We start from the raw sequence: 27755 nt of genomic DNA, 5'->3' as shown, positions 1-27755 counted from the left end.
TTTGGTCCTTACAGAATACCCCGCGTTTTAGGATTTTTTTAAAGTATGTGAGAAAGCAGTCTACGTTTTGGTCACCGACATTCTGTGTCGTCCATGGTTAATTGCCAAGATTTAGCTACCTAGTGCATATCAAGATAAGCAGGAAAACCTCAGGGGAAGGGAGAGGCTTGTGGAGGTGTGCCGTTTTAATTTGGAATACAGCTAAAACCCAAATATGTATGTCAGGTTAAGGGAGACTTTCTCTCTCCTTTTCAAAATCTTTTTTTTTTTTTTCCCATGTGCATAGCTCCCAAAGTCCTAGCCCGTTGAACAGTGGAGAGAGTCATTTGAAACTTAACTGAATGCTGGAGGCAACTTCTATTTTTTCAGGTCATCCAATTTAGAAGATCCAATTTCTGCAGAAGACGACGGGCGGGGGAGGGAAAAAGCAGGCTCCACGTCCTGCGCTCGCGCTACCTCCAGCGCGCAACCTGGCCCGCAGACAGAGCCAAGTCAGGGCTTTCGCGCAGAACCACCCCACCGGCGCCACGGCCCGTCACTCACGCCCGGTGGACACGCCCCTCTGGTCTCGCGCCTGACCAATGGCGGCTGCCCGTCTTGCATAGTAATGAGCCGGAGACCTCCCCGGGCCAATGGCGCTCCGGGAGAAGGGTTCGTTTTGCATGTACCTAAGTGATTTGCATAACCCGGCGGCTGGGGGCTTGGGAACCCGAGCGCGCAACCCTAGAAGGGAAAGGACGGGAGGAGGTTGAGCCGCGGCGGCGGCGAGCGCGAGCCGGGTGTTTGTGCGAGAGCCGGGCGGGGGCGGGGGCGAGGGGCCGGCATGGCTGACGGCTGCGCCCCGCAACCTTGAAGAGCGGCCGCAGCGGGAGGCCGGGGCCGGGGGCGCGGGCGATGGCAGAGCGCGGTCTCCGCGGGGGCGCCCGGCCGGGCCGGCTGGCCTGAGCCGCTGGAGCCGCAGCTGCCTCTGCGCGTCCATGGAGCAGCGGGGAGGGCGAAACTCCGCAGCGCCGCGTCCCTGCGCTGCCGCCCACGACTGCTGAAGGGGCCGAGCCCGCGCGACCGCCCAGACCCGAGAGCCGCGGCTCCAACCCGCAGGCCGGCCGGCCGCCCGGGCGCGGCGGGGGCGGCGGAGGGCGGCGGGGGCGCGCCGAGCGAGCGGCGCCGCGGGGGAGGCCGGCGCGGGCGGCCGCAGCAATGCCGGGCCCGCTGGGGCTGCTCTGCCTCCTCGCCCTGGGGCTGCGCGGCTCCGCCGAGCCCAGCGGCGCGGCGCCGCCTCTGTGCGCGGCGCCCTGCAGCTGCGACGGCGACCGTCGGGTGGACTGCTCCGGGAAGGGGCTGACGGCCGTGCCCGAGGGGCTCAGCGCCTTCACCCTCGCGCTGTGAGTACGGCGGCCGGGCGGGGGAAGGGGTCGGGGAGGGGGCCGGAGGACGGCGGGGCGGGGCCAGTGCTCAGTTCCACCCTCCCCCCAAGTCTCCAGGAGGGGGCCGCGGGTCACCTGTGTATGGGGGTGCTTGGCACCCACTCAGGCGCCGCGGGCTTTCCAAACGTGGCCAGTCTGTGTGCGAGGCGTGCAGTAGCTCTTTTTTGCAGACTTTTCGGGCACAGTCACTACCTCCCCCCCCAACTCCCAAGTGCATCTAGGGACCTGGGGCGAAGGAGGAGGGAGGAATCTGGAAACACTTGCCCCTGGCAGCCTTTTCGCGCGGGCCCCTGCTCGCTGGCAAGAGGTTTGCAATCGGCGGGGTGAGGGCGCCCAGAACTTGGCCGGAGTGTGCAGACCCAGGCACGTTTCTTGGGGAAGCACCTGGAGCCTCCTGGGTTCCAGCATGTGGGGAGAAGAAACACCTGCACCTCAGGTCGCACCTCTTTCCAGTTGGGCTCTGGCAGCTCCGTCCAGTTCCACTCCGGCCTCACCAACGAGCGCCAGGGCTCTGGAGCGGCCGGGGAGCCAGGCCAAAGCAAGGGGGGGGGGGGGGCTTGCAGGTTGCTCTTGGTGGAAATACTCTCCTTACCCAACAAGGCCTTTTAAAGAAGGAATTCTAACCCGAAGGACAGGATTTTGGAAGAAAAAGTTCCCGAGCGTGTGCTGTGCCCAGTGGTAAAGGCAGGCGGCAGGTTTCTGCTGCGTGGGTTTCTCCTGCTCAGCTGCCTGCGGCTGGGAAACCACTCACATTGGTCCTGACTTCAAGTCTCCCTCCTCACCCCGGGACCAGAGAGCCTAGACACTGCCTTCAGAAAAGAGGTGGTCCCTGAAACCTGTCTTGGAGGTGGCCTGGGCAGGTGCCACCCATCGAGGAGGAACGGGTTACTGAGTGCAGGGCTTGGCTGCAGCTCTTGTTCCAGTGGGGTGATTAAATCGAGAGCAGTGAAAGAACTGTACGAGACAGAGAGCAATTCGGAGAGGCCCTTGGGTAAAGGGAATTTCCTTTTACCTTATAGCTACCGAAAGGGACCTCTTAGAAACAGGCAGTTTTAAAGGAGTAGAAGGAATCCTTTCTCTGCGGCCAGAGCAGTTGCAGTCCTTCCAGGTGGGCGCTGGGCGCTGGGCGCTGGGGTGCTTGCCCTCTGGGAATGGGGTTTTATTGACAGGCCTTGGAACCTGTCTTCGTCTTTGGCCTTCAGCCCCCGTCTCCGTTTTTTTCCCCCCCCCCCCGTCTCAGGTATTAGTTATGCATTTGCAGCCATTTTCCTTCAGTATGGTGAAACGTAACGTCTCAGTGAAAAAAGTTAGCTTGGCAGTGAAGACCCGTTTGCCCACAAAGGCACGTTAAGTGGGAAAGTGGGAGTGGACAGAGTGAGGGAAAGAAGACCTGGGTGGAGAGCATGGGCTATCCCCCCCAGGGCTTCTTGAAACTTTCAGGTAATTCACTCGGGAGAGCTGCCTTTACCTGAACCCTCTGTAAGCCTCTATAATAGAAAAAGCATAATTTTACTGTTTTGGCCGTTGTAAAGACCTTATTTAGCAGATTCCTCGAGTTTTAATGAGTAGGCTTGCCCTATAAGGATCAGGGCTGTTTTACATTAGTACCTAAAACCACAAGAAATATCACATTTTTATGAGAGCACACTCCTCTCTGTAGAGCATCGGGCAGCTTCCTTTAGAGCTCCCTGAAGGTGGTGAAAGGCCATGTTCTCAACCCTGAGCACTTCAGAATGTGTGGTTCGTGGCTTGGGAGACAGAAAAATAATTGGCACCCATCCAGATTAAATTGCCTAAACTGGCATCTTTCTGAGCTGCAGTGGTGAACAAGTGCGTTGTATTTTCTCCTTCCACTTGACCTATATAGTGACTGTACACCCTGATAACTCCTCATTTTACCGCAATACTCTTCATTTCACCTTCAGAAGGGTATATTATATGACCACCCCATCTAAAGGGCGTTTCAAGGGCAGTAGGTTTGCCTTTTGGGCAACCAGCTAGTCCAGTGAATCTCAAAAGCCAAATTGAGAGGAGGGGCAGGTGCTGAGCATCTGCACACTCCAGGGCATCTTACAGGACACCTTGGGTTCATCTGCGGTCTCTTTCCAAATCTGCTCTCCCCTCACAGCTTTAGGGAGCTGCAGTTACACACCAAGGGACCAGGTCCGTGGTTCCCAAACTTTAGTTCACAGATTCCTAATCTGTGGAGCATGTGCACCAAGGCCAGGTTCGTTATACATAAAATTTCACACACAAAAATGGAATTTAAAAAGATGAGACTGTACTTGGTAATCAGAGTTCTTTTATTTTCGTCTCACTCCTCAAGGGTGTGTACCTTCACCCCCCCCGCCCCCCAGGGGTGTGCGCATCTGGAGAGCCCAGGACTGACAGAGAGCCGGGGTTTTATTTTTCCCCCCACTCAGAGTCCACAGAGCCCGGCACATGGGAGGCACTTAAAAGTGTTGCAGTAGGGTAAATGGAGGACCCAAGGCCACCCCGAGGGGCAGAATCGGGAAAAGGAATGCTGACGCCATTCCCACAGGTGATTGCCAGATTCAGCCTTCTCCCCATGTAGTCTTTTGTCCAGATCTGAGAAGGCCCAAGAGAGGATACCGGCCCCTGCTCCTTGGGGCTCGTTCGAACTTGTTCAGTCCAGCAGTGTCTGTTTCCTGCTGAAAGCTGCTTTATCTGAGGCTGGGGGCAGAGTCCATCCTAATCCTCAGTATTGTTGGTGGGATTCCCGTGTCCCCACCACTTGCTGCACCTGTAGTGATTACGTAGATTTTGCAACGGCAGTTCTCAAGCCTGTGTCACAGGGCACCGGCTTGTCACAGTTCCCCTGAAGGTGTTTTAAAGGAAGTACTCTTATTAGTATTAACACTTAAAAGTTTATTTTATGAAAAGGGTGGAAAGTTATTCCTGTTTTACGGTGATAAGGTCACTCCATCGCCTGCATTCTGGGATTCTTGATTGGGGGAGACAAATGAAGGCCCAAGGGTGGTAGGGAGGGGATTGCGCATGGTTGTCCTCTGGTATGTGTGTGATTGCCCCAAAGCTTGAGAACTGTAGACCTGGAGCACAAATTTCCACATCCTGGAGTATGTCTGGCTCACAGTTTTAAGAATATAAAGGTGGTTTCTGTGGCTTCATGGAGACAGTGGCGGGTCTGAGCCCTGGATTGTTTTCTGGACCATGCTACTAAGTAATTGTGTGGCCTTGGGCAAGTCATTCTACGTGTGTGTGTGTGTGTGTGTGTGTGTGTGAGAGAGAGAGAGAGAGAGAGAGAGAGAGAGAGAGAGAGAATTTCCTCATCTGAAAAATGAAGTAATTGGATTTACTAGATTATATCTAAGGCTGCTTGTAACTTCCTGAAGTTCGATGGCTCTAAATCTTACACAATTTTAGGATGGCAAGGTGAGGATAATGTCCTGATCCTCTCATGAAAAGATCCCAGGAGTAGCAGAATATCCTTCTAGCTGAAGTTGCACAAGCCCGTTTATTAGCGCTCTCTTGGAGGAGGAGCTCTTTGTGTTTAGAAGCGTGTGTTAGGAAATTTGCCATGGAGACTTGTTGCAGAATGCATGACTAGCTAAGGCGCTTTGCTAGGGCAGAATAGCCCTGCTTGTTTCCTGTGGCTATGGCTTAACACTTGGAAAATAAAATCACCCTGTTTCAGTAATTTGGATACTGTACAAAAAGTTACTCAATGTCCTCACTTCCGTATAATTAGTCATAATCTCTTTAACCTTCACAGTGTGTGTATCCTGTACATGGGCAGGTTATCGAGCTTTCTGTATAAAGTTGATGGTTACCTGAGGGACTTTGAAATGTTTTTAAAAACAATCTGTTGCCTTTTCTTCTCCTTTTGCAAGCATCATTGCAGATTCTTCCCCAAGGTGTGTTTTTTCATTACACCAAACACCTCTCTTTTAATAATATCATTAAAAGATCCTTCATTAAAAGGTCATTTCTTTTAAAAAACATAAAAGTCTTTTTTTATGTTCCTTCCAATGCCTGATGTCTTCCTGACAGGTCAGTAATTAGTGATGAAATATTTACACCTTTTTTGATGGTAGAGTTTTGATATTTCTTGATTTCTGAATTACCATCCGGAAATGTCACTGTTAGTTTAGTTTGTGTGGTGCGTCTTTCTAGAGATGTATTAGAATTACATACAAGTGAACTTGGTTCTAAACAAGGCCAGTATATGAAGATCTTTACGTATAGATCCTTTATTTTACAAACTAGTGAATTACGGGTTCTCTTTAACTATAAGAGAGGAAAGAGCATCCTGCTGGGCATGTGGAGAGCTAGTTTCCAGAGCTCTCAATAAATCACATGAGTGACCTTGAGAGTGTCACTTACCTCACCCTTCAGGACCTTGTTTTCTTCACCTTAAAACAGGAAGTTATCAGCTCTCATTGCCAAGAGTTTTATTTCTATGTAATTTGATTTTTTAAAATACATTTCTAGGATCCTCTCTGTGTTAAGTGAAGTATAGGTGCCTAAGTCATGGACTCTCACCCACCAAGGAAACCTCCAGTTGTCCAGCTCTGTTGGAGGAGTATTTCCATTGAATGGGGAACTCACTGCCTCACAGGGCAACAATGTACTGGGTGTGGTCTGAGCAATTCCTAGGATTTAAACCAGTAAATTCTCTCACTCTGGGCTCCTTAAGTCTTGTGGTAACCACTAATATTGTATGATTTCCAGTCGAACTGAATGCTGATGACACTCGTGGTATCACCAGCATTTACTGCCCAGGCACTTGGCTCTCAGCATTAGAGATGTAAGGTAACATTGACAACTTAATCTCTTAGGCAAGATCAAAGTTCTGCACTAGTAGGTGGATCCAGGCAAGTTTAGGCATTTTCTTGGCCTCTGTTAGTCTATCTCTCAAGTTCTTATTTTAGTCATCTTTATAATAGTGAAAGTACTGACAGCCTGCAAGTTTGGATTTTAGTTTCTGGTCTCTTTGGTTGTGTCTGTCCTTGTATTTTCATTATCGATAGAAAATGGATATTGGAGTAGATGATTGCTAATGTCTTTCACTGCTTTGAGTTTCTCTGAGTCTGTGTAGAATATTAAGCAAAGTAAAGTTTTAAGAATGCTTTAGTGACTTACTAAAATTTTTCTAAGACCGTCTCTCACTTTTTCTGTATAAAAACATACCACTTTACGTAAAGCATAGTATTTGTTGGTATACCTAAATTAAAAGTTAAACCCTGCCAAGTGTGCCCTTCACCCTGAAAAGTAACTAATATAACTTAGAGTGTTCTTGATAAGACAGCTTAGCGCTTTAAAAATTTTAAACTAGATCTCAAGGCTTTGGCTTTAGAAATATATTATACAGCTCGTCCTTTATCTGCTTGTCTCAGCCTTCATGTTTTTAGCAATGCCAAAAGCTTGTTTTCCTATATGTAAAAGAATATGATACATTTTTTTCTTTTCTCCCCAATTGTGTCCAGTGAAGTGTAGTTTTTTAAAAGCTTCATTGAGGGTAATAAAATGCTCTGTTTTAAAATTCTGTCAGTGAAGAAGAAAAATCTAGGGCATTTAGCAAATCAGTCCCCTTGCGCAATGGCTGATTTGTCTGCCTTTCTTGACTTTTTTTTCCATGTGTGTTTTTAAGCGCCTGATGGTCAAACTGTAGGCGAGGAAATCAGCTGTGTTGTCTGAAATTGGGTCAGTTCAAAATCGACTTTAGAAATCAGTTTTTGCAGGAGACAGATCATGTTCTTACAGTTCATGTACATTTACTAACTCTGCAACCTTCTAAGGACGGTAGCAAGTCAGGACTGAGATAGCCCCTTTAAACGGCAAGGTGGAGTTATGTGGCAGTGTATACTCTGATTCACCCACCCATGGACAAATATTTGTTATTAAACTGTGTATATGGCTGGGACTATTTTTAGCAAGATCCTTAAAGCATTCTGAAGTATTCTGTGTCATGTACAAGCAATTAAAACTGAATGTTCGGGGTGGTGGTTTTTAGCCTCTAAGGCATGTTTTCATAACACTACATATTTTAATTGTCAAAAAAGCACACTAACAAAATTTGGCATTACGCATTTCTTATTTTAGATGCAAGTAGTTAAAGTTCAGGAATGTCCTTCTAATAGTCCAGGAAATGAACATTTAAAAAATATGTATATATATATATATATACATATTTGTAGTCTTCCTAGCTTTTCTGTACTGAAAGGTGTTATGGGGAAAGCACTGGCCTACCCCCTGTGGCGACTTGTTGGCCCGTTGGAATATGAGAATATCCTTGTAAGGAAATGTAAACCATAGATATTTTGGGAGGCAGCTGGGCCAAGAGTGGGTATACGTTTTGATCCCAGGCTGGCCTGCTGTCTGTGCTGGTGACATGTGTGGAGGAAGCATATCTAATATATTACAAGATATTTACTGACCTTTTATCCTTGATGTTTAATTTGTATTTACGTGTTCTGAGTCAATATAAGTAAAGGTTCTATAAGCCCCTTTAGGTAGTGTTTCTCCCCTCTCTTTTTTTCACTGCAAGAATGTAGCCTTAAAAACAACAGCAACAGTTTTAAATATAAAGTTGACCGTTGAAAGAATGAAATCTCAACGCCCTCTAACAACAAACTAGTTTTGAATTTTAAATCTGATTTTAGAACCCGCTATCGAGAAAAATCCCAAGTCAGATTCTCCCCATTCCAGTACATTTTAAAAGTTTTATTTGGGGACATTTTTCCTCCTGAGAAGAGTGACATCCAGTTGGCAGGGAGATGGCGCCTTTACCTTGGAGCTGCGCTGGGCAGGGCCCAGGAATGTGCCTGGGTTGGCCCCGGGTCACTTCTCCATTCCCCTCGGGCTGTGGGGTTCTCTCGGAGGCTCTCAGCGTAGACCGCAGAGTAACTTAGTACAAGTGGTGACATCAGAACTCCCTGAAGTGCTTGATTAGAGCTGTTTTCCTAGGAAGGCAGATGTTATTAATTCTCACTCTCTTCATGCCTCTTGTTTTGAAGGTGCAGGACAGGAGGGATGCTTCCAAGTCAGCAGTCTTTTCTCAAACTCACTGGGCTGGGGTGTTAATTCATTGCCTGGTTTTTCCCATTTTCCTTAAGGGGTGAGGTTCATGTTTAGAGGAAACTCTATGGATTATGCATGAAGGGCTTGGCAGACTACAGATTTCCCCAGGGGCATAGAAGACCCCCATGGCTGCCGCTCTGTTCCAGGTTGTCACCCTTCCTGTATGTGGGCCATCTTAGCTGCTTTCTTGCAGAATTCTCCAGAGAAAGCGAGCACACTGTCTGGAATAGTCTACACCTTAGGTACTCAGTACTCTAAAGTCTATCAACTCTTTTCTATAGCGGTGGGAGAGAAAACAAAGAACGCGGACTAACCTTTAGGCTTCGTGTTTTCGGAGACTCTTCACGTGCACTCCTGTTCTAGGCACTACATTAATCTGGGCCTTGCATTTCTGAGTGTGATAATGGCCCCTTGGGTCCTCCTCAAGCTCTCCATATCTCACATCATCTGAAGCATAGGCAGAATTCTCGTATAATTTGATCCAAGTTAAGAAGGGAATAGTAAATAAATTTAATACACCTCACATATTTTAGTATCCTGTTTTAAAAATTACACCTTATGTGTTTACTAACTGATATTGGGTAGTTTATCTTACTTAATACTAGTCTTCATCTTTGCCGAGCTACTTCTAGTTCATCTCATTTGATTAGGTTTTTAGAAAAAAATCTTAATATTTTGCTATCTTTGTAGCAAAGAAAAATTTTCTTGTTGGCCTTCTGTTGTCTCCAAGGTCATTTCGAGTCCATGGTCATGTAGTCCAGCTATTTATGTCACTGTCTACTCTCCAGTCTTCTTTTTATAGGCATATTTTCATGAAGAGGCCTTCAAAAATGGTTTTGTTTTTGAGAGTGTGACACAAGGAATCAAGACCCCTGAGTTCCTAAATCTGTGAGCTTAGACATTTTACTTAACCACTTAGGGTATTGGCTTTCCCATCAGCAAAAAGATAGCTTGATTTTTACCTTCAAGGGTCACATGTAGGAAACTCTAAAGCATGATCTCTTTGAGTGACAGTGAGCACCCAATTTTTTGTGTCATTTCTTTTGGGAGTCACCCAGCAGTTGTATATGTGGGTTATCATCTTGTGATTTAAAATCCTAAACCCCATTTCTCTGGTTTTTTTAATGTATATCAGATTCAAATCCTGTTGTAGATGACACAGGTGAGCCACTGTGTTAATGACAAAGAGGCTACTCATCTGGTGCTTTTTTTTCATTTGGAAAACCATAAAGATGCTGGTGTGGAAAGAGTAAGACGTACGTTTTTCTCAAGATTCCTTCTTATAGGCGGCGTGGCTCCCCTTCTAACAAGAAAGCCTGATGGTGGGGAGTTAAGTGTCTCGCTCAGGGGAAACTGTCTTTTCTCGCCTGGGTCTCTGTGACTTGGCACTGCTTTCCTGAGATGGCTGGTCAACTAGCATGGTGCTGTCCTCACAGGGGGACAGTGTTTCTTCTCACATCATAAAGGCAAAGGACCTTAGACTGTGTTAGTGTGAGCTTTAGAGACTGATTTCCTGCTTCCAGACTTGGGAACACTGAGGATTTTCATTAAACACACTCACTCTTTTTTTTTTGGTTTTGTTTTAATATATCCTTATTGATTTCAGAGAGGAAAGGAGAGGGAGAGAGAGAGATAGAAACATCAATGATGAAAGTCATTGATCAGCTGCCTCCTGCACGCCCCTGACTGGGGATCGAGCCCGCAACTCGGGCATGTGCCCTGACCGGGAATCGAACCCCGATCGCCTGGACCCTAGGTCGACGCTCAACCGCTGAGCCACGCCCGGCCGCGCAACACACTCACTCTTAGGGAACCCTCGTGCCAATGAGAGCTCCCTGTGGGTTCTCAGGCCACTTCCCATGTCGGGGATGGCTAAGGTCTACTCAGGACTGACAGTTTAGCTGTGTTTTTGTTTCTAGGAATACACAGATTAGAGAGAACTTTTTCTTTTTAAGTACTTTGAAAATGATATTTTACTAGTTGTTATTGGATGCCTGTGTGTTTCTTTTCTTCTTTTACATTTGCAACTAATGCTTGTGCCTTGTGGATAAAGAAAAGCTTATTATCTTAAAAGTAATTTTAGAATGAAAGTCCTTTCTTTAAAATCTTTCATTTCTAAAAAGTTATACGGCATTTGTGTTAAGTACAGTTAAATATTTCTCAGAGTCTTGAAAAACTCCTGTGGGTTTTGATTCGGGCCTGATTGGAAAATGAATTGTACAGCCAGGGCAGCAGCTAATGTATGCAGCAGGGCTCACACCCTGTTTAGATTGGCCGAGTGTTCCAAATACAGTTGTGCATTTTCTACCCCGGGGTCTCTTTCTTTAAAAAAAAAAAAAGGTTGAGATGTTTTTCCCATTACCGTCTTGACATCTGCCTGGTTACACATGAATGGCTTGACCCAGTCCCTCAGCAGGGAGACTACCGTGGCCTTGCTTTCAATTGCCATGTCACCGACAAAGAAAACATATGGAATATTTCATTCCTGTCCTTTGCAAACAGTCTGAGGCTGGGAGGGCAGGCGGCAGAAGGCTTCCTACTCCATGGTAGGCTGGCAAGTTTGTGCGCTAACCACAGGCCCTGCTGTTAGCAATCAGACTGTTTTCCAGAGCCCCATTGCGTTCTGTGGGAGGGGAATCTTGTGTCCTGGATAAATGCATTTCTAATACCAGATTGAATTAAGTTTGTGTGACCTGCTTCCACTGTGGCGTTTTCTACCTAATTATTTATTGCACCAAAGGGCGTGTGTGTGTTGTGCAGGACGTTTGGATGCTATTTCCCAAGGGTTCGAGATGTGGTGTGTTGAGGACTGTTTGCCTTACTGTGTATCTTCTTGTCAGTTCATGGAAAGACATCAATTGATCCTTCCCAGCCCAGCCGGGCACTGCTGCACTGACCTTTCAAGGTTTTTGTTGCCTGGAACCAGCCTTAATCACTCAGCTTTGTGGCCTCTGAGTCCACAGTGTGGAGGCCTGTGAGCAGGTGTGACGCGAGAGGACTGAGAATGTGGAAGACGGAGGTCAATCCATTGCTGTCATTTTCAGATCTTCTGTGTTAAAAGAATTTGCCCCTGGCTCAGGTGGCATTCTAAGAGGAGAAAAAACCCAAAACAAAACCCTACGACATCCGAAGATGAGAAGATTCATGACTTTGGCCGAAGAAGGAATGACAGACATTTCATCAGGGTCCTTTCCAACCCTCGTCACCCCAGCCTGAATTTCTAGTTTCATTGTTTCCTAGGCACATGGGCTTGTTTGACAGGAGTTGATGATTTATCTAAAAGGAAGTAAGCTCCTGTTTTGTTCCAGATACAGCCAGATATTTAAATGTATAGATGCATCTCATCTAGAAAGTATTTTTGATGGTTCTTGGTATCGTTACTGCGCATTAGCTGTAAAACAATGTGCCAAGAGAAATTACTGCCTTTCACGTTTTCTCTTAAGAGTGATTCCTTTTGCAGGTCTTGATTATAATAGATTTCCATCAAATGTGTTGACTCTTGGAGGTTGAATTTTTAAAAGTTTAGGTTTTATGTCTATTTGAGGTTCCCCCCTTTCTTTTCGTACTTTCATACTTTTATCCTAAATTAACTAGTTTAATCTTTGATGTTTCATCTTCCTCCTTTCACTGACTACTTAACCGACCTTCATAGCTATGTAGTTATGGGGAAAACTCCCCCAAACCTGTCAATCTTAAAAATCACCCTTTTTAGTATATAGTTCTGTGAGTTTTGAAATGTAAGAGTAATATAATCACCACCACTGCCAAGGTCTGGACTATTTCCATTGCTTTCCTTGTGTCCTTTGTGGTCAACCCCTCTCCCCACTCCTGGCAACTGATGATCTATTTTCTGCCTTGGGTCTCTCATTTTATATTGTCTTGCATGTGTCAGGGTGTCCTATAAATGGAATGGAACAGAATGTAGTTTTGTGCCTGGTTTCTGTTACTTATACATTGAAGAGTCTACCATGATGTTGCATATGTCACTGCATAATATTCGCTTTTATTGCTGAGGAGTATTTCATTGTATGACTGTGCCACAAGAGGCATTTGCCTAGTGTCCAGTTTTAGGCAATTACAAATAGAGCCAATACAAATATTCACATAGAGGTTTTTGTGTGAACATAGGTGTTCATTTCACTTGGGTAAATCCCTGGGAGGGAGACACTGGGTCGTATGCTAAGTACATGTTAATAAAGAAGTGTTGGTCTAGATTTTAATGTTTTAGAGTGGTAGTGAGATTTGATCACTAATTATAGCCTCAATATACTGTTAGGATGGTACATATGTAGGTATTAGCAAAAGCTGTTAATACTGATTTTGTTTAAATGTATGTCCTTTTAAAAATATTTATTTATTTATTTGAGGGGCAGGGGAGAGAGACAGAGACAGAGAGAGATCAACTTGTTGTTCCAGTTATTGATGCATTCATTGATTGATTCCTGTATGTGCCATGAGGGGATGGAACCTGCAACCTTGGCATATCAGGACGGTGCTCTAACAGGCCAGGGCAAAAATGTCTGCACTTTTAAAAGACTAGAATTCTTAGCCCCCTTTTGGGTACCCAGCAATTACTTTGGTGCCCCCAAGGAATCATGTAAAAGTAATCTCAGTGTGTGGAGCATTTTGCTTGTAATGAAAAAAACTTTGAGTTATTAATGTAGCCATATTTGGAAAGTCTGATTCAAAAAAATGGAAATTTCGCCCTGGCCAGGTAGCTCAGCTGGTTAGAGTATTGCCCTTATATGCCAAAGGTGCAGGTTCAATTCCTGGTCAGGACCCATAAAATAGTCAACCAATGAATATGTAAATAAGCGGAACAACAAATCGATGCTTCTCTCTCCCCCCTCCCCTCTAAAATCAATAAATTAAATTTAAAAAAGGAAATTTGGTGAGGAATTGCTAGGCTTACTTGTGTGTATTAGGCATGTTACATGTTTTAACACTACTCTCCACCAGGAGCCATTCTGGGTCTCCGGCATGGTCCTCATTTTACAGCTGAGCAAACTGAGATTTGAAAGGCTTAGGTAGCTTGCTCACTGGTCCCAGGGTTAGCGGGTGGCAGTTGGTCTGTAAAACTCAGGAATTCAGTTTCTTTGTAGTTTGCTTGGGTAGTTGACAGAGTTTATCACAAGAGGAAAAGGTAAAATGAGAAACAAAATGGTGAGAAGCCACAGGTTATTACAGGGGGTGTGGGGGGAACAGAACTGAAAAGAAAACGTCCTGAAGAAGCGCACGCGTATGTACATACAGTGAGAGACTGACCTGACTGGGGAGTAACCTATGTGTAAAAATCCATCCGCTGTGTAAAATTGTCTTTTATAGCACAGTTTTAAAGTATCTCTCACTTAGACTCTTTTCTTTCTGTACATCTTCGCTTAAAGGCTTTCCTATCGTTTTCCATGTTCATAGCGCCTTTCTGCGTCAGGAAAATACCCAGCCTGCGTTTGCCTTGGTTTTTCTTTCCTCGGTGGAAGTCACGTAGATGGTGTGTGAGGATCAGGCCCGTTTGCACACTCACTTTTCTGTTTCTTAAGGAGCAGATTTCTGAATGTGCTTCTTTAAACCAAAACCCTGAAGTCAATTAAAAAGCCAAGTGTGCAGTGTGATGGTTTCCATATAGCTCACTGCCTCACTCACTGGAATTTCCTGCCTCTCCTGTTGAAGATGTTTTTATAGGGAAGTCAGCATAAAAGTGAATCACCCATGAGCCTTTTTCCCCCCAAGGCATTTCATTTGGTCAACTTGGTATTAATTTAGTTGGTACTCTTTAGTTGATTTGAACACTGTGTTGATTGTGTGAGCTGATGTTTATTAAACTGTTAATATTTTACAGACTAGATGGGTTCCTGTTGGATCTATGTGTTCCTTCCTTTAGCAGTAGGGCTGCTCATGATCGAATCTGTGGGCACAGTTTTGATTTTGAATGTCCGGTGACAGCCAGCTCCATCCTGGACAGTCACTGACTTGGTGACTCAAAGGTTGTCTTCTTTTGGAAGCATTTTGCTCCTTTGTTTCACTTATGTTGTGTTCTTTGTCACGAAGACCTTCTTCAAGGTCTGTTTTGCCATCTCACGTAAAACAGCAGCAGCATCTTGTTACTAACTTAGATGCCAATTGTAATAAAATTATTGAGTACCAGGCAATATGTGAAGTGCTTTACATGCATTATCTCTGTAATACTCCCAACAGCCCTCAAAGCACATACTGTGATTTTCTCCATTTTAGAGATGGAGAAACCGTAGGTGGTGAGAGCACACAGGTGACAAAGGAGGTTTGTAGATGTTGGATCTTGGTTTTTCAGACAGGGTTATGTGGCTGAGTGGGTTGTGTTACTGTCCTTTAATGCTCCTTCTAGATGTAGGTGCTCATCTGTCTTGTACGCTGTGGACATCATGAACTGCTCATTTTGTAGACGAAGAATTAGTTCTGGGGAGGTTACATCTGTTTTGTCTTTTGCTTGAAGTGTTCTCAGCTCCTTAGAATGTAGATTTGGACTCTTCTAAATCTTAAAGGTCACCTGGTGCAGTGATCTTAAATCTCTTGTGTGTGTAACTGGTCACTCATCAGAAAGGCTAGGTCTTTCCATGGGGGAAACAAAAAGTCCATTTTCCCAGAGGACATGTATTTACATTTATGTGTTTATAAACCTGATATCTGTTTATTATTTGCTAAACCCTTTAATGACATAAATTCTAACACCAAATTCCTGCTCATATCGTTCAGACCTTCCCTCCCTTCTGAGTCTACTTCTTTTAAGAACTGGTAGAAAACAGTGATTTCTGGTGAAATTTTCCATTCAGCAGGGGACAAAACCAGTTACCTTTAGTTGTATGACTTGCCCAGAACCATTGCTGGCCCTCCAGAGTAGCTTAAAAACAAAACAAAGCAGAAGGAAGCTCATTACCTGAATAGATGGTCTTTTCTTGGACCAGGCAAACCCTTTAACATTTAATAAAACTTCTGGCTTGCATTGCTTGTCTGATGGTAATATTTCCAGTGCGGCTTCTTTGTCTTTTGTCCAGTTTCTCATGGGCTCAGCACTTTATTGAAATTGTAGGAAGTATTTAATTTGTGGAGGTGAATTAAAAGGTTTCATGCAAATAATTTGATAAGTTCAAACTGTTTTTCGAGAGCTACAAATACTACAATATTTGTATAGTAGCCCACGGAATCAATAATCTTTCAACTTCAAAGTCATAACTCCTCATTGAGATAATGTCAGTACTAAGCTAATTTGTTTCACATATTTCTATTAGGTGCTTTATGTGTTAGGAACTGTTCTCAGTGCTGGGGATACAGATATTTAATGATACCTGAGCATCCCTGCCCTGGTGCAGCTTGCCTGGCATGGAGGGGGGGAGGTGCGGTGGTGGACAATAGAAAGCATAGACGCAACGAAGATATAAGGTCAGGCGACGTTAAGGAGTGTGAAGAAAAATAAAGCAAGGCGAAGGGGTGGTTGACTTAAGCAGGGTGGTCGGGGAGGCTTGAATGGAGTGATGAAGGGAATTACTGATTAAGGTTATCAGTCAGTATCTATTGGAATATGAATTCAGCTTAAGCAATGGCAAAACGAGATTTACAAAGTTTCTCCTGACCCCATAATATAACTTAATTAAAACATAAGAAGAATAAAATCAGTATGCCGTAAGAAACTGATACATCAATGCAGTGCAATCACACCTACAGCAATAAAAGAACAAACTACTGATACAGGCAACAGCCTGGGTCGATCGCAAGGGCGTTATGCTGAGTGAAAAAGCGAACCTCAGGAGGTTTATAGCAGATGATTCCAGTTAGAACACTCGAGAAGGGGCAACGATAGGGACAGAGATCAGGTCAGTGGTTGCTAGGGTTAGAGATGGGAGGAAAGGGGTCGGGGGAGAAAGGATGCCCTTGTTTTATTTTGTCGTAGGTGTAGTTGCATCTAGAGCCCTAAAGCAAGGAACAGAGATGAGAGCAAATGTTTTTTGGAGAGCATATTTTTATTTCACAGCAACAACACCATGGGGAGTTCTGTTTCATTTTCTATGTGGAAGTTTATGGACTCGGAAGTGCCTATTTTTTGCAAAGAATTGAAAATGTCCTGACAGGAGGAGCTAAAAGTGTTAATTCTACCCAGTGCTTTGTTTCAAGTGGAGTAATATGCCCGCGGGTTTTTGTTGCTGCTGCTGTTTGGTGGTGATGGAGCAGTTCCTTGTGATTGTCGTGGTGACTGCATGAATCCGCACATGTGATCGCAGAAATGAGCGCATATAAAAGGAAGTGGGATATGAGCAGGGTCTGTAGTTTAGTTAATACGCAGATTTCCTGGGTTAGCTAGTATATTACGGTTATGTAAGACGTTGCCATTGGGAAAAGCTGGGTGCAGCTTACATAGGAACTCTGGGGGGTCTTAAATTATTCCAACGACAGTTACACCAGATCAGTTTAGAGTCTTGAGAAATCCTAGTCTTGGCCTCACTCCCTAAATAAAATGAGGAAACTGAGTCTCTGAGGTAAGATGATAACCCGAGGTCTGAAGGAGCCAAAGTCTGACTCTAGACCTTTTAACGCTCAGGTCAACATTGTCTTGCTCCCTTAGATAATAACCGGTTTTAATTGCTGCCGAGCAGTTGTTGGGAGATTGTGTGGGTGCCCTCCATCTTTCTCCCATTTCCCTCCCCAAATCCCTTGCAGCTCTGTGTGTGTGTGTGTGTGTGTGTGTGTGTGTGTGTGAATTCTCTTCTATGTCCTGCAACATAAAAAGTGGCCCATATAAAGTATGCATTGCATTTATCATTTAAATGGTTTTAGCCATATATTTGAGTAAAACCCATATGCATCTCCTATTATGGATGTATTTCCTTAGCGAGTGCTTGGTACAGTCTAAGTCGTATGGGGAGTGGGGTTGGATCTCTGCCTGTGAATTAGTAGCTGAGTGGTGTTTTACTTCTGATGATTCAGTATATTTGCCTTAATTGCTGGATTAACCAATTTCTTGCCTCCCACAAAGAGCACACACATTTGTATAAAGAGGGGATAAATGAATGAAGTTTTAGGGACTAATTTTTGTGGTATTTAAGCAACAATAGTCTAGATTACCCACAACCTTAATTTCCTTTCATGAGTCCTATGGATGGGCTTTGTCACCATTTACACTTGATTACTTCATTGTTAACCCCAGTGATGTGATTTAGCATGCAAAGGCTTAATTATTCCTTTCTGGCCTAGTGAGAAATTTCCTTCCAATAATTGCCTCCACTGCCCTTTAGCCTCTTAAGCATTTAGTTTGTTTGGAACAACATGGTTGCTCAGTAAGCAAATCCAAGCTCAGCGGTGCCTGGAGCTGTCCTTGGACCATAATTTATCCCTCTGACTACTGACTTAGGCCTCAGCGCTTGAGTGATGTGATTGGTGGTTGTTCTGCATCAGAGGGGTGGTGTGATGTGTTTGTCTGAAGTTTCGGGAAGAAAAAGCTCATGACCTAATGGTACTAAATAGTTCTCTTCTGGTCTCTCTCTTTTGATTGAACATTTTCTTATCATAAGTGAAAAATTATGCAGACTTCTGCAAATTAACTTCTGCAAATCAAGACCCTTAAACTTTAGTATTTTTAAGAAGTATTTTTTTAAGGCAGTCACATGTAGTGTAGAAGAGATCATTACGTAACATGCCACTGTCAACACTGAGGGTCAGGCTTGCTGGGGGAAACAGAGGTTTATGCAGTGATGGCAAAGGGGGGGATGGCTTTGTTTTATTTTGTTTAGTTTTTACTATAGTTATGGTTGCATCTAGAGCCTTGAAGCAGGGAATGGAGATGAGAGCAAAATTTTCCACGTGAGCCCTGGCCAGGTGGGTCGGTTGGTTGGAGCGTCACCCCATACCCCCAAACAAGAAGAGGCTACGGGTTCAGCCCCCGGCCAGGGCGCCTGCTGGAGGCAGCCGAGCAGTGCTTCTCTCTCACATCAGTGGTTCTCTCTCTCTTTCTCTCTCCCTTCCTCTGTCTCTAAAATCAATAAAAAATTTAATTTTTCCACCTGAGTATCTTTTTTTTAAATCTCACAGCAACATTATGGGGAGTTCTTCCATTTTCATCATGGAAATTTGTGGAATTGAAAATGTCTGTTTTCTCCCAGGAGGGACTGAAAAGATTAATTCTACCTAAGGTTTTGTTTCAAGTAGAATAATAGGCCCATGGCTCTCCAGACAACTTACAAGGCTTGTTTAACATTACTTTTTTTGGCAACAGTTTTAGAGCTTTATTCCTGAGGCCTCTTTCATTCAACCAGCTTCAAAATTCTCTCTTTCTATTTCCTTAAACAACATTAACTGCTCCATTTCTCTCAGAGAAGGTCTAGAATAGCATTGGCATCATAGGGTAACTGGATAGTCTACATTAAAAATACTTGCATGTCAATCTATTGTTGGGGGTATAGCTACACTGTTAGAAAGCAGAGTATCACATGTATTATACTAATTTAAAATGTTTTAAAGAGAAGTGCTCTGTGGAGCCAGGTCCCACCTTTCAATTTCTACTTATAAGACATATGTGCAGTAGAGTATTAGTTTTTGGGGGAACCAACTCATTTTGCTGACATAAACGTAAAAGGAAGGGAACACGTACTAAAGAGACGTAGCTAATAAAGCAGTTCAATTGTTACAGGATTGGCTGGGAAGCAGAGCAGAAACAACAGAAGCCTTCCTATAGGCTATTTCCTGGGGTATTCTTGGAATTTAATATATTCCTCATAGTACAGACATTTGCTGTTGGATTTCTGTAAGTAGCATCTCAAGCAACAGAATTTTGTCTATAAGAGATATTTTCAAAATTTCACAAGATTGAAGATTTGTTATTTAATTATACTGATACTATAATGCAGCGATTTTCATATTTTTTTGCCAATCTGACAAAGAAAATAGGTATTATTTTGATTCATTCACACCAGACAGCTATTGTTGTGTTGGCTGTTGTCATTTTTTTATTTGACGATCTAACGGAAAAGAGGTCAACGCCCCTGACTAAATAGTCAGGTATCACGTGTTTTAAAAATTCTCGCGGTGCACTGGTTGAAAATTGCTACTATAATAAATTCAATATCTTTGAATTCTGAGGGATGTTTTTAAGGATTTGTTATATTGAAGTAAGTATTGATTTTACAAACAACCAATAAATATCTGGACTGTTTTAAGATGGTGGACACCACTTTCTCTTGGATGAAGATAGTAAGACTCTTGACCAAGTTTGATTTGTTATTACAGCTTAGTTAACTTACGATAGTTAAATATTATCAACTAGGTGAATCCCCCCGTCCATTTGCATACTTCTATGGAAAAATAAGAAAACCACCAACGTTCATCATGGTGTGCATTTTTTGTTGTATTACGTGAATTTGAAATACCCGTGAGTAAGTGGGAAAAGACCTTTGATGATCTGCTCTGGTAAGAGGCAGAACCCCTCGGGGGGCTTGTGCAGTGGTAGATTTAAGGAGCTCATTTCTATTAGTCCTATTACTTTCTAAAGAGCAGTGATGCAGTAAATCTGCCTGGAGTTGTCAAACAGAAATATATATTTGTAGCTTTTATGAATTATTTAGACTCTCATAAAATTATTGTTTTATGATAAAATAATTTGGGTCATAAACAAACATGTAGCAAAATCACTTTGTTTTTACCATTCTTTCCAACTAAACAACTAAGATCCTGGGTGATTTATTTTAATCTAATAATGGTTTTAAATTAGTAGTGATTTCATTGAAGTAGGTCTTACTAGAATTGCTCCATTTAAACAAGGGATCCTATCTGTAATGGTACAGTTTTGGAAAAGAGAATGGAAACAAAATGATTTTGCTACTTTTTTTTTTTTTTCCCCATGATCCAAATTCTTTTCATTTCATGCATAAGTAGTGTTAACTCTTCAGTGCTCCGTAGCACAATACCGGTGTCATAGGACCACAGCGTATGGACATGGGACCAATGCATGTGCTCTGTTGACGTGGAGCATTAGCAAGAATTACAAGGTGTATTGAAGTACATGGAACATAACATCCTGAAACTCTTACTTTCCCTTCCCTTAGCAAAATGAGACAAATTGGTTGTTCCTAAACCTTTTAAATACTTGACGATTTAAAACACTGTGGAGAGAATGCACATTAGTCAAATATATTGTGAAAGGTATCACCAGCCGTGAACGCAGTGTATTTCCAGGCGCTCAGAATTGCGTGTAAGCTCTCTGAGAGCAGGAATCCGGTCTCACTCGGTGTCTTCTTAGCTCTTCCCTTGCCTGCCTTGCACATAACATCCTTTTCACTGTTGTGTATCTTGAAGGATGTGGAAAGGTTGCTTTTTGAAATTGTATTTTAACTAATGACATTTTATTAGCAAATTAACTTGCTCAGCACAAGTTTATGCCGTGCCCAGCGTGTGCGCCGGGCCATCGTCCAGCTGTGGTCCCCTCTTCCCCGGGGAGGTGGAAGATGCTGACCCCGCTCCCTGTTTAATTCCGGCCGAGCTCTGGGTGCGTGCCAGGCATTGTGGGAAGGGCTTTCCATTCTTTAGTTGACTTGATCCTCACAACAACTGTGGGAGAAAGGTATTCTTTACCCCTATTTTCAGCTGAGAACGCCGGCAGAGGCACAAGTAACATGTCCAAGGTCGTGATAGGATCTCTGACCAGCCACGTGGTTTTACCCCGGAGCCTGTCCCCTCCTCCACTCCTCCACCCGATCGTGCTGGCTCCCAAGCGTCCATGGGTGATCTGGTTTGGTGGAGAAGACAGACATAAACACAAATAAAATACAGCGTGGGAGTGCCATAAGGAGAGAGGAACAAAGAGCCGTGGGAGCAGAGAGGAAAGACCCGCTCGGCCTTGGGGAGTTGGGAGGCTTCGCAGCAGAGGTGACATTTGAGCTGGGTCATTTAGTCTTCTTGGGGGCAGCTGCCCAGCTCTGCCCGGTTTGAAATAAGCACATTTACAAGAGAATAGTGGAGCGCATTCCACGTGATGGATTGGATTGACAGTTTGGAAGTAACTCCCCAGAATGATGGCTTTGTTAGGTATTTGTTCTCTTAGAACCCTACCTGCCACTCCCCTTTGGTGAATTGTGGCAAGAAAGCTGTCACATTAAGCTGTCACTCAGGATATTTGCGAGAGGGGGAGGGAAGAACAAATTATGGGCAGAACTAGGTATTTTCGGAACAGCCTGAAACCGGGAAAGATTATATTTCAGAGCGTTTAAAAAATGAGCACAACAGCCTTTCTTAAGCTGTGCAAAAAGAAAATGGAATAATGAAAAATGAATGAGGCTCTGGGTATTTTTAAAGCAAGGCATTCTGATTCTTATCCACCATAATTACACGAGGCTTTGTTCAGGCCAAGAGAGAAAAAAAACTTAGAGGCAGAAATCAATTATAGGACTGCACAGAGTTCTTATGCAGACTGTTTAATTGTAAAACCACTTTATCTTTTTCTATGCAGTTTTTAAAGGAGTTTGTAAGTAGCAGATTCAACTTCAACTTTAACCCTTCGTCTCTGTTGTCTAGTGGTTTGCTTTAAGAGTATCTTAAGTTTTGCTGTTCCCCCCCCCCCCCCATGGGTGTATATTAAGCTATTGAAAGGTTTAGGAAATCAATCCAGATCTTGCTAAATGATGTCCAACCACAGTTTTATTTCTGGAGAAATGGTTCCATGATTCTTCTTCGTTTAGGCACTATCCTTTCCTACCCAGGCTCCGGCTTCCCCCACCTCCCTTCTAAACAACCCCTCATTCACCCTCCAGTCTCCAAGCCTGAAATGGAAAGAACTTGCTTTGTTACTCATGATAATATTTAAGCTCTAAAATTTTAACAGTATTTCAGTTGCAAATAAATGGAAATTGTGTATTCTGTTTAATGTGTTTCAGAAAATCCCTGCTATTTTTTTTTTTTTCTTTAAATACAAGAAAACAGGCGTGTAATGCCTCATTGAAAAAAGCCTGTAGGGGTGCTTTGTGCAGGTCTTAATTAAGGGCTTTGAAAGACCAAACAAAAGGAAAAGGGAAAATGCTACAGGGTTATTGTTATTCCACCCCATTGGCTCAGCTAGCTGACCATCCATTGGAGCATTTTGTCCATTTTGAAACTGAATGACACTTTTGTTCGTGATTAACAGAGGTGAAAGAAGCCAATTATTGGGCCGTCTTTTTCCATAGAGCAGCTGCTGTTGGATTTAACTGCAGGCAAATATGGCCTTTTACTACCACAAGGATGTTGTGATGACAGTTTATTTTTATAGAACTGTGTGGTAGAAAACAAAATCTGTCTGACTCCTGTTATGAATATGCCCTGGAATTTGTGAAGGATGATTTTAACGTTCTAGCTGCCCCACAGTTCCCTTTTTAAAAATAACATTTACGTGTGCGTGCATGTAATATGTACATGTACACATTTTTTCAACAGCTTATGTTGGGATTCCAACATTAAAGTTATATATTTGTAAATGTGTACATCTGTAACATTCAGCTTCCCTATTTTAATTTTAATAGCACCCTCCCTCCATTACTTCAAATTGCAGAGTGATTAGTGGCAGGCAGAGTGGTGTTGCTTGAGTCTCAAGCTATTTTGATATATAGACTGCTTAATTGGGACAGATGAGTCTTAGAGACCACCTAGCCCTTAGTTCAGACTTCTGGCCTCTCCAGCATTCATGGTAGGGATGTAACATGGGAGGAATCCCCCATCCGGTCTCGATATTAAATGAATGTGGAATAATGGGGTATGGCTCTGGGAGGGACACAGGGGTCAGCTCTCAGGGTTCACCCTACTCTGACATGGTCTTAGGTAATGGGGCAGGAAATGGAGCTCGGGAGAAGAGGGTCAGCCATGATTTCCTTCAGGAAGACTCTGGGTCTTCCTTTGTTTATCTCTGAGGTGTCTGGCACAGTGGACAAAGCACACTGTCCTGTCTCCTTGGACAAGTTTCTTAACTTCTCTGAGCCTCAGTTTATTACCTTGGTTGGAGTTAACAATATCTGTCTTTCACAACAGTGGTTGTGCGGGTTAAATGAGTTAAGCATGTTATGTGTCTAGCACAGTGCCTGGCACACGAGAAGTGTTTGAACTGCGCTAGTTCCCTTTCTCTTGCTGGGTGGCTCCTCAAACAAAAATCTGAAGCCAGGGGGCAAGAGTCCAGTACCCTGGCTTCTTACCCAATTGGTTTTTTTTCTTACCAGATTTTCAGGTAGCAGAGGGTTGAGTTTCCAGGGGTAATTTAGGGACAATAAATGGCTTCCCTTTGCAGCTCTTTCCTCTTCATTGTCCTGGGACAGAACCATCATGACCCCTCCATGCCTTCTAGACCATCTGTAACAGCCTGGAGTATGGACTTGGACTTTTGAGAACCATTGTCATACTTCATTTACGAGTCTTCTCAGGCCTGGCTCCCTTGCCCTGTAACCCTGGTCTGTATTCCTTTATTGGCAACACAGTGAGTGCTAATAACACTTAACTCACTATCCACTTTGTAGGTATGTTTTCAAGATGATTACATCATAGGCGGTTTTAAAGAACTCTGTAGAAATCACTGCATTAAAATGGAAGGGCGAGGTCCCCCAAATTGTAAAACAAAACAGTATAAAATTCTGTGGCAAGGCAAGCTAGGGAACCTAGTTGTGTAGCTGCTTGGGATTAAGTTTCATTTGAACAAGTGTTCAATTTGTTAGCTACAGAGGTCTTTTGACAGCGTGTGCATTCCCATGGGAAAGGGCGTAATCCTGCTGATTGTAGACTTCCCAGAAGAGGTCCTGTTGGAGCTGGGTTTTGTGTCTCTTCTCCCCTGATTTGATTTCCCACTGCTCTTCTCCATCCCAAACCCTGGCCTCATGTTCTTTGAAACTCTCCTTAGGTTGATACACTTTCCTGCATCCTCAGCTGCTTTACTGGTTCTTCCCTGAGCTGAGGACACTGCTTCCCTGCAGCCTTCTGGTTGCTAAATACCTCCGGACTACTTCCTATTGTTTTTTCTGTTGTTATGATGATGATGATGAGCTTGGTTTTCCTATGACTGTCACTACACAAATTTTCAACTTCCTGAAGTCCTCTAGTCCCTCGAACTTTTCAAGTTCCCACTATCATTTATTCATTTCTTTTCCTGGTCCACTGTCCATTCCTTCAGTCTCCCTCACCAGTATCCTTAACTGACTTATCTGGTTGTCTAATCAGAGGTGACTTGTTTACTGACGAGTGTGGTCTAATCTAGTCATCTTTGCTGCTTTTTTTGTAAAATACATAGCAGGTCCCAAACAAAATACCTATCACATGGAGCCTAAGGCGGAAAAGGCAACTCATCTTTTGAGGAGGTCGGTGGTATCAGAGGCTCACTGCGCAGATGGAATGTTCTGATAGAGAGTCTTTCCATTAAGATGCTGTGTAGTCTTCAGATTGTGTAACCTGGGTTCTGATCTGTACAAGACTCCTTGGCTATGTGAGCCCCGGTTTTTTTCTAGCCCTTCATATTACATGATACTAAACTAATTTGTTCTAATGGTCAGTTTCCTTAGTTCTGTCACTTTAGGTAAGTCAAGTGTCTGCTCCAGGCCTCAGTTTCTCCTTTGGTACAAAGGGACACTGCCCCAGGCCTGCCAGCCTCACAGGGTTGTAGTGAAGTCCAGATAGTATCAGGAGCCTATCAGTGCTTTGCAAGGTTCCAGGCTCCTCTCCTCAACTGTGCCATTTTAATGCATATTCACGTCACTGGGAAGGCTGTGTACAGCTCCCAGGGCTGCCCTGCCCCTAGAGTTTCGGCTCAGTCGATATTCTTTCTAGACTTGCGTTTGCTTTGCTCTCTTCTCGTGTGTTTTCAGATTTTGATGTTTTTATGTAATACACGTTAATTACCAGTTTGAATTGGGAGGAACGTAGGAAATGCAGAGACCTAGATGTTGGTTTTATTTCTGGTTGTATAGCTTGGAGAAAAGAAATTGTCCCATTTGGGGCCTTCGATGAAGTCATCAGTACACGGTGTGGGGTGGGGGCGTGGTGTTGGGTGAGCTACGTCATCTCTGTGGCTTCTTTTAGCATAAACACACACACACACAACCACTAGTTCTTTAGACGAGAGTCAGGTAAAATCTGTAAGGACTTTAGAAGTAGAACCATCTTCTTTCCATGCCCAGGAGGACAGGGATTCGAAGGACAGGTCTAGTCCCTGTTCTTGCAGGAAATACCTGACCGGGTGGCATTCAGTAAACATTGCCACTCTTTCCCAATTTTAACTCACTGTTTACTTATAAAGCACTTTGTAAAAAGTGCACTTTATGGAGATACATTGGTTTTAATGCTTGCTCCTAGGTACCACTTTGAAACTTTTTTTCAACACTAGAAAATAGCATATCATCGGCCTATCCGCCACACATGGATAATTATTTCTTTTCAAAATAGCAATTTATAAAAAATAAAAAAAAAAGTGGCCAAAACAGTAGGGTTCCTTGGCTATTTTTAAGGAAGAAATTACTAAGATGCAAAATAAGTTTTAAAATAAAAACGAGCATGTGTATATTTGGACCGACTGACATGTTTACATTGGTTGTCCTGGAGCAGCCACATAAGTGGCAGTTTGCACTCTGGGCCAAGCATGCAGCCTTGCCATCCCCCAAATTTTAGACCCATCCCAATTTTTATGGCTTCTGTTGCTGTCTAAATATTGGGTGGAAACGAGAGAAGAACCAAAATAAAATGGGGGGGAGGGATTATTTGAAATTAAAATTAGTTGGTAACCAAACCAAACTGGCTGATGGATGCCAGGTTCTTAGTGTTGCGTCCTGTCACTCTCTCAGACTCCTTTCAACACGCCACTCCACCCCACCCCTTCTCCTGGTTTTAGAACGAAGACTATTTATGGTCCAGGCAAGTGAGAGGCCCATAATACAGACACAGGGTTTGCAAACACATGGTATTTAGGCCTAGACTTACTTGCGAGTGTGTGATAGTTGCATGATAACATTATGAACAAATAATATTTTAAGTTGACACCTGTGACAAAGGCAAGCGGTCTAGTAACGATTTTTTACTACCACACTGTAAACTGTAATTACGAAAATTGCAGGGCTCTTAGAAAACATCTTGATGGCTATCATGATTTATTTTCCTGAGATTTTTCTTTCTTTTTTTCCCCCTTCTCCACGCACATGATGAAAAGCTATGGTGGAAAAGCTATGCCGTGGATGTTTTAGTTACACAAGTGGCTTCACTTTCCACCAAACCAAAGGACATTCCCATTCGTATAGGGTCAATTTCCTGGATAAGTGGATGGTCCTAGAGCATTTCTTACAATAATTTGTTAGTGCCTGGCATTTTTATTTTTTAAAGTATTACAGTGTAGTGATTATGGAGACAGGCTGCTTGGTGTTGGAATCTGGGTGCGGCGCCCCCGTCAGACAGTTTCGGGCAGTTCCATTGCCAGGTCTGTGAAATGGGGATGGCCGTGGCATCTTGCCTCTTAGGACTGTCGTGAGGATCAGGTATGAGAATCATTTGCCACAGTGCCTGGCACTAAGTGCCGGCTCTTTTTATTATTGAAATTAGTGTCGATTAGTGGATGTGGAACTTGTTCAAATAAATATTACCTGGAAAAGATAATGCTGTTATTGGAATTAGAGTCTTTAAGAGAAACTGAAAGAGCCTGCTTCCAGTTGTAGTATCATATCATAATCTCTGAGTTTTAAAATCATAAGTAGTCAGAAAGGCCATATGATGTCCTGCGGTTGGTTCCCACCTGCCTGTGTGACGAGTTGCACGGTGAAACAGGAAAACTAGATGTAATGTTATGATTTTTGAATAAGAGTACTTTTTGTCATCTTAAAGGGCCATCTTTTATTTCAAGAGTGTGCCCTTTTGGCTTATTTTGGTATTCAACCACCCGCTCCCTTTTAAAATGGGTTGATGAATGTACTGTGAATGTTCTCATATGTCAAACAGTTGCTCTCCCCAGTTGTGTGGGATTTGGGGGTTGGGTGCTCTGTTGATTTAAGGTACCAGAATTCTGGGAGTCGCATCCCTGATAAGAATCCTCTCTCGTGTCCTTGACAAGTGGTCTTCCAGCCACTGCCCAAGTATCTCTAGTGTGAAGGCAGCGACTTCTGTTACTGACCAGCTCTAAGGCACAAACAGTGTTCCTGCCTGTTGTATTTTGTGATATATTCTGCCTCCCAGTTCAGTATAGTGGAAAGACCATAGGCTTCTACCGCAAATATTATTTTACTCTGAGTACTCGAGGCTAGAGTTATGACTAAACAAAAGGGGGCAGAGATGTAA

At 43.7% G+C, this 27755-nt stretch overlaps 1 protein-coding gene across 1 annotated transcript in view; it reads left to right on the top strand.

Moving 5' to 3' along the window:
• Positions 1-1146: 1146 nt before the first annotated feature.
• LGR4 (leucine rich repeat containing G protein-coupled receptor 4) overlaps positions 1147-27755 on the top strand; it is a 90630-nt gene continuing 64021 nt past the window's right edge. The window contains exon 1 of the mRNA XM_081154570.1: positions 1147-1382. Within this exon, the coding sequence (XP_081010696.1) occupies positions 1198-1382 (185 nt within the window). The 5' untranslated portion in view covers positions 1147-1197. The remainder of the gene's footprint in view (positions 1383-27755) is intronic.

Source organism: Miniopterus schreibersii (assembly GCF_964146895.1).
Source record: "Miniopterus schreibersii genome assembly, chromosome: 12".
Taxonomy (NCBI): Eukaryota; Metazoa; Chordata; class Mammalia; order Chiroptera; family Miniopteridae; genus Miniopterus; species Miniopterus schreibersii.
Note: the sequence above shows the minus strand (reverse complement) of the source record. Positions and strands in the feature narration are given on the sequence as shown.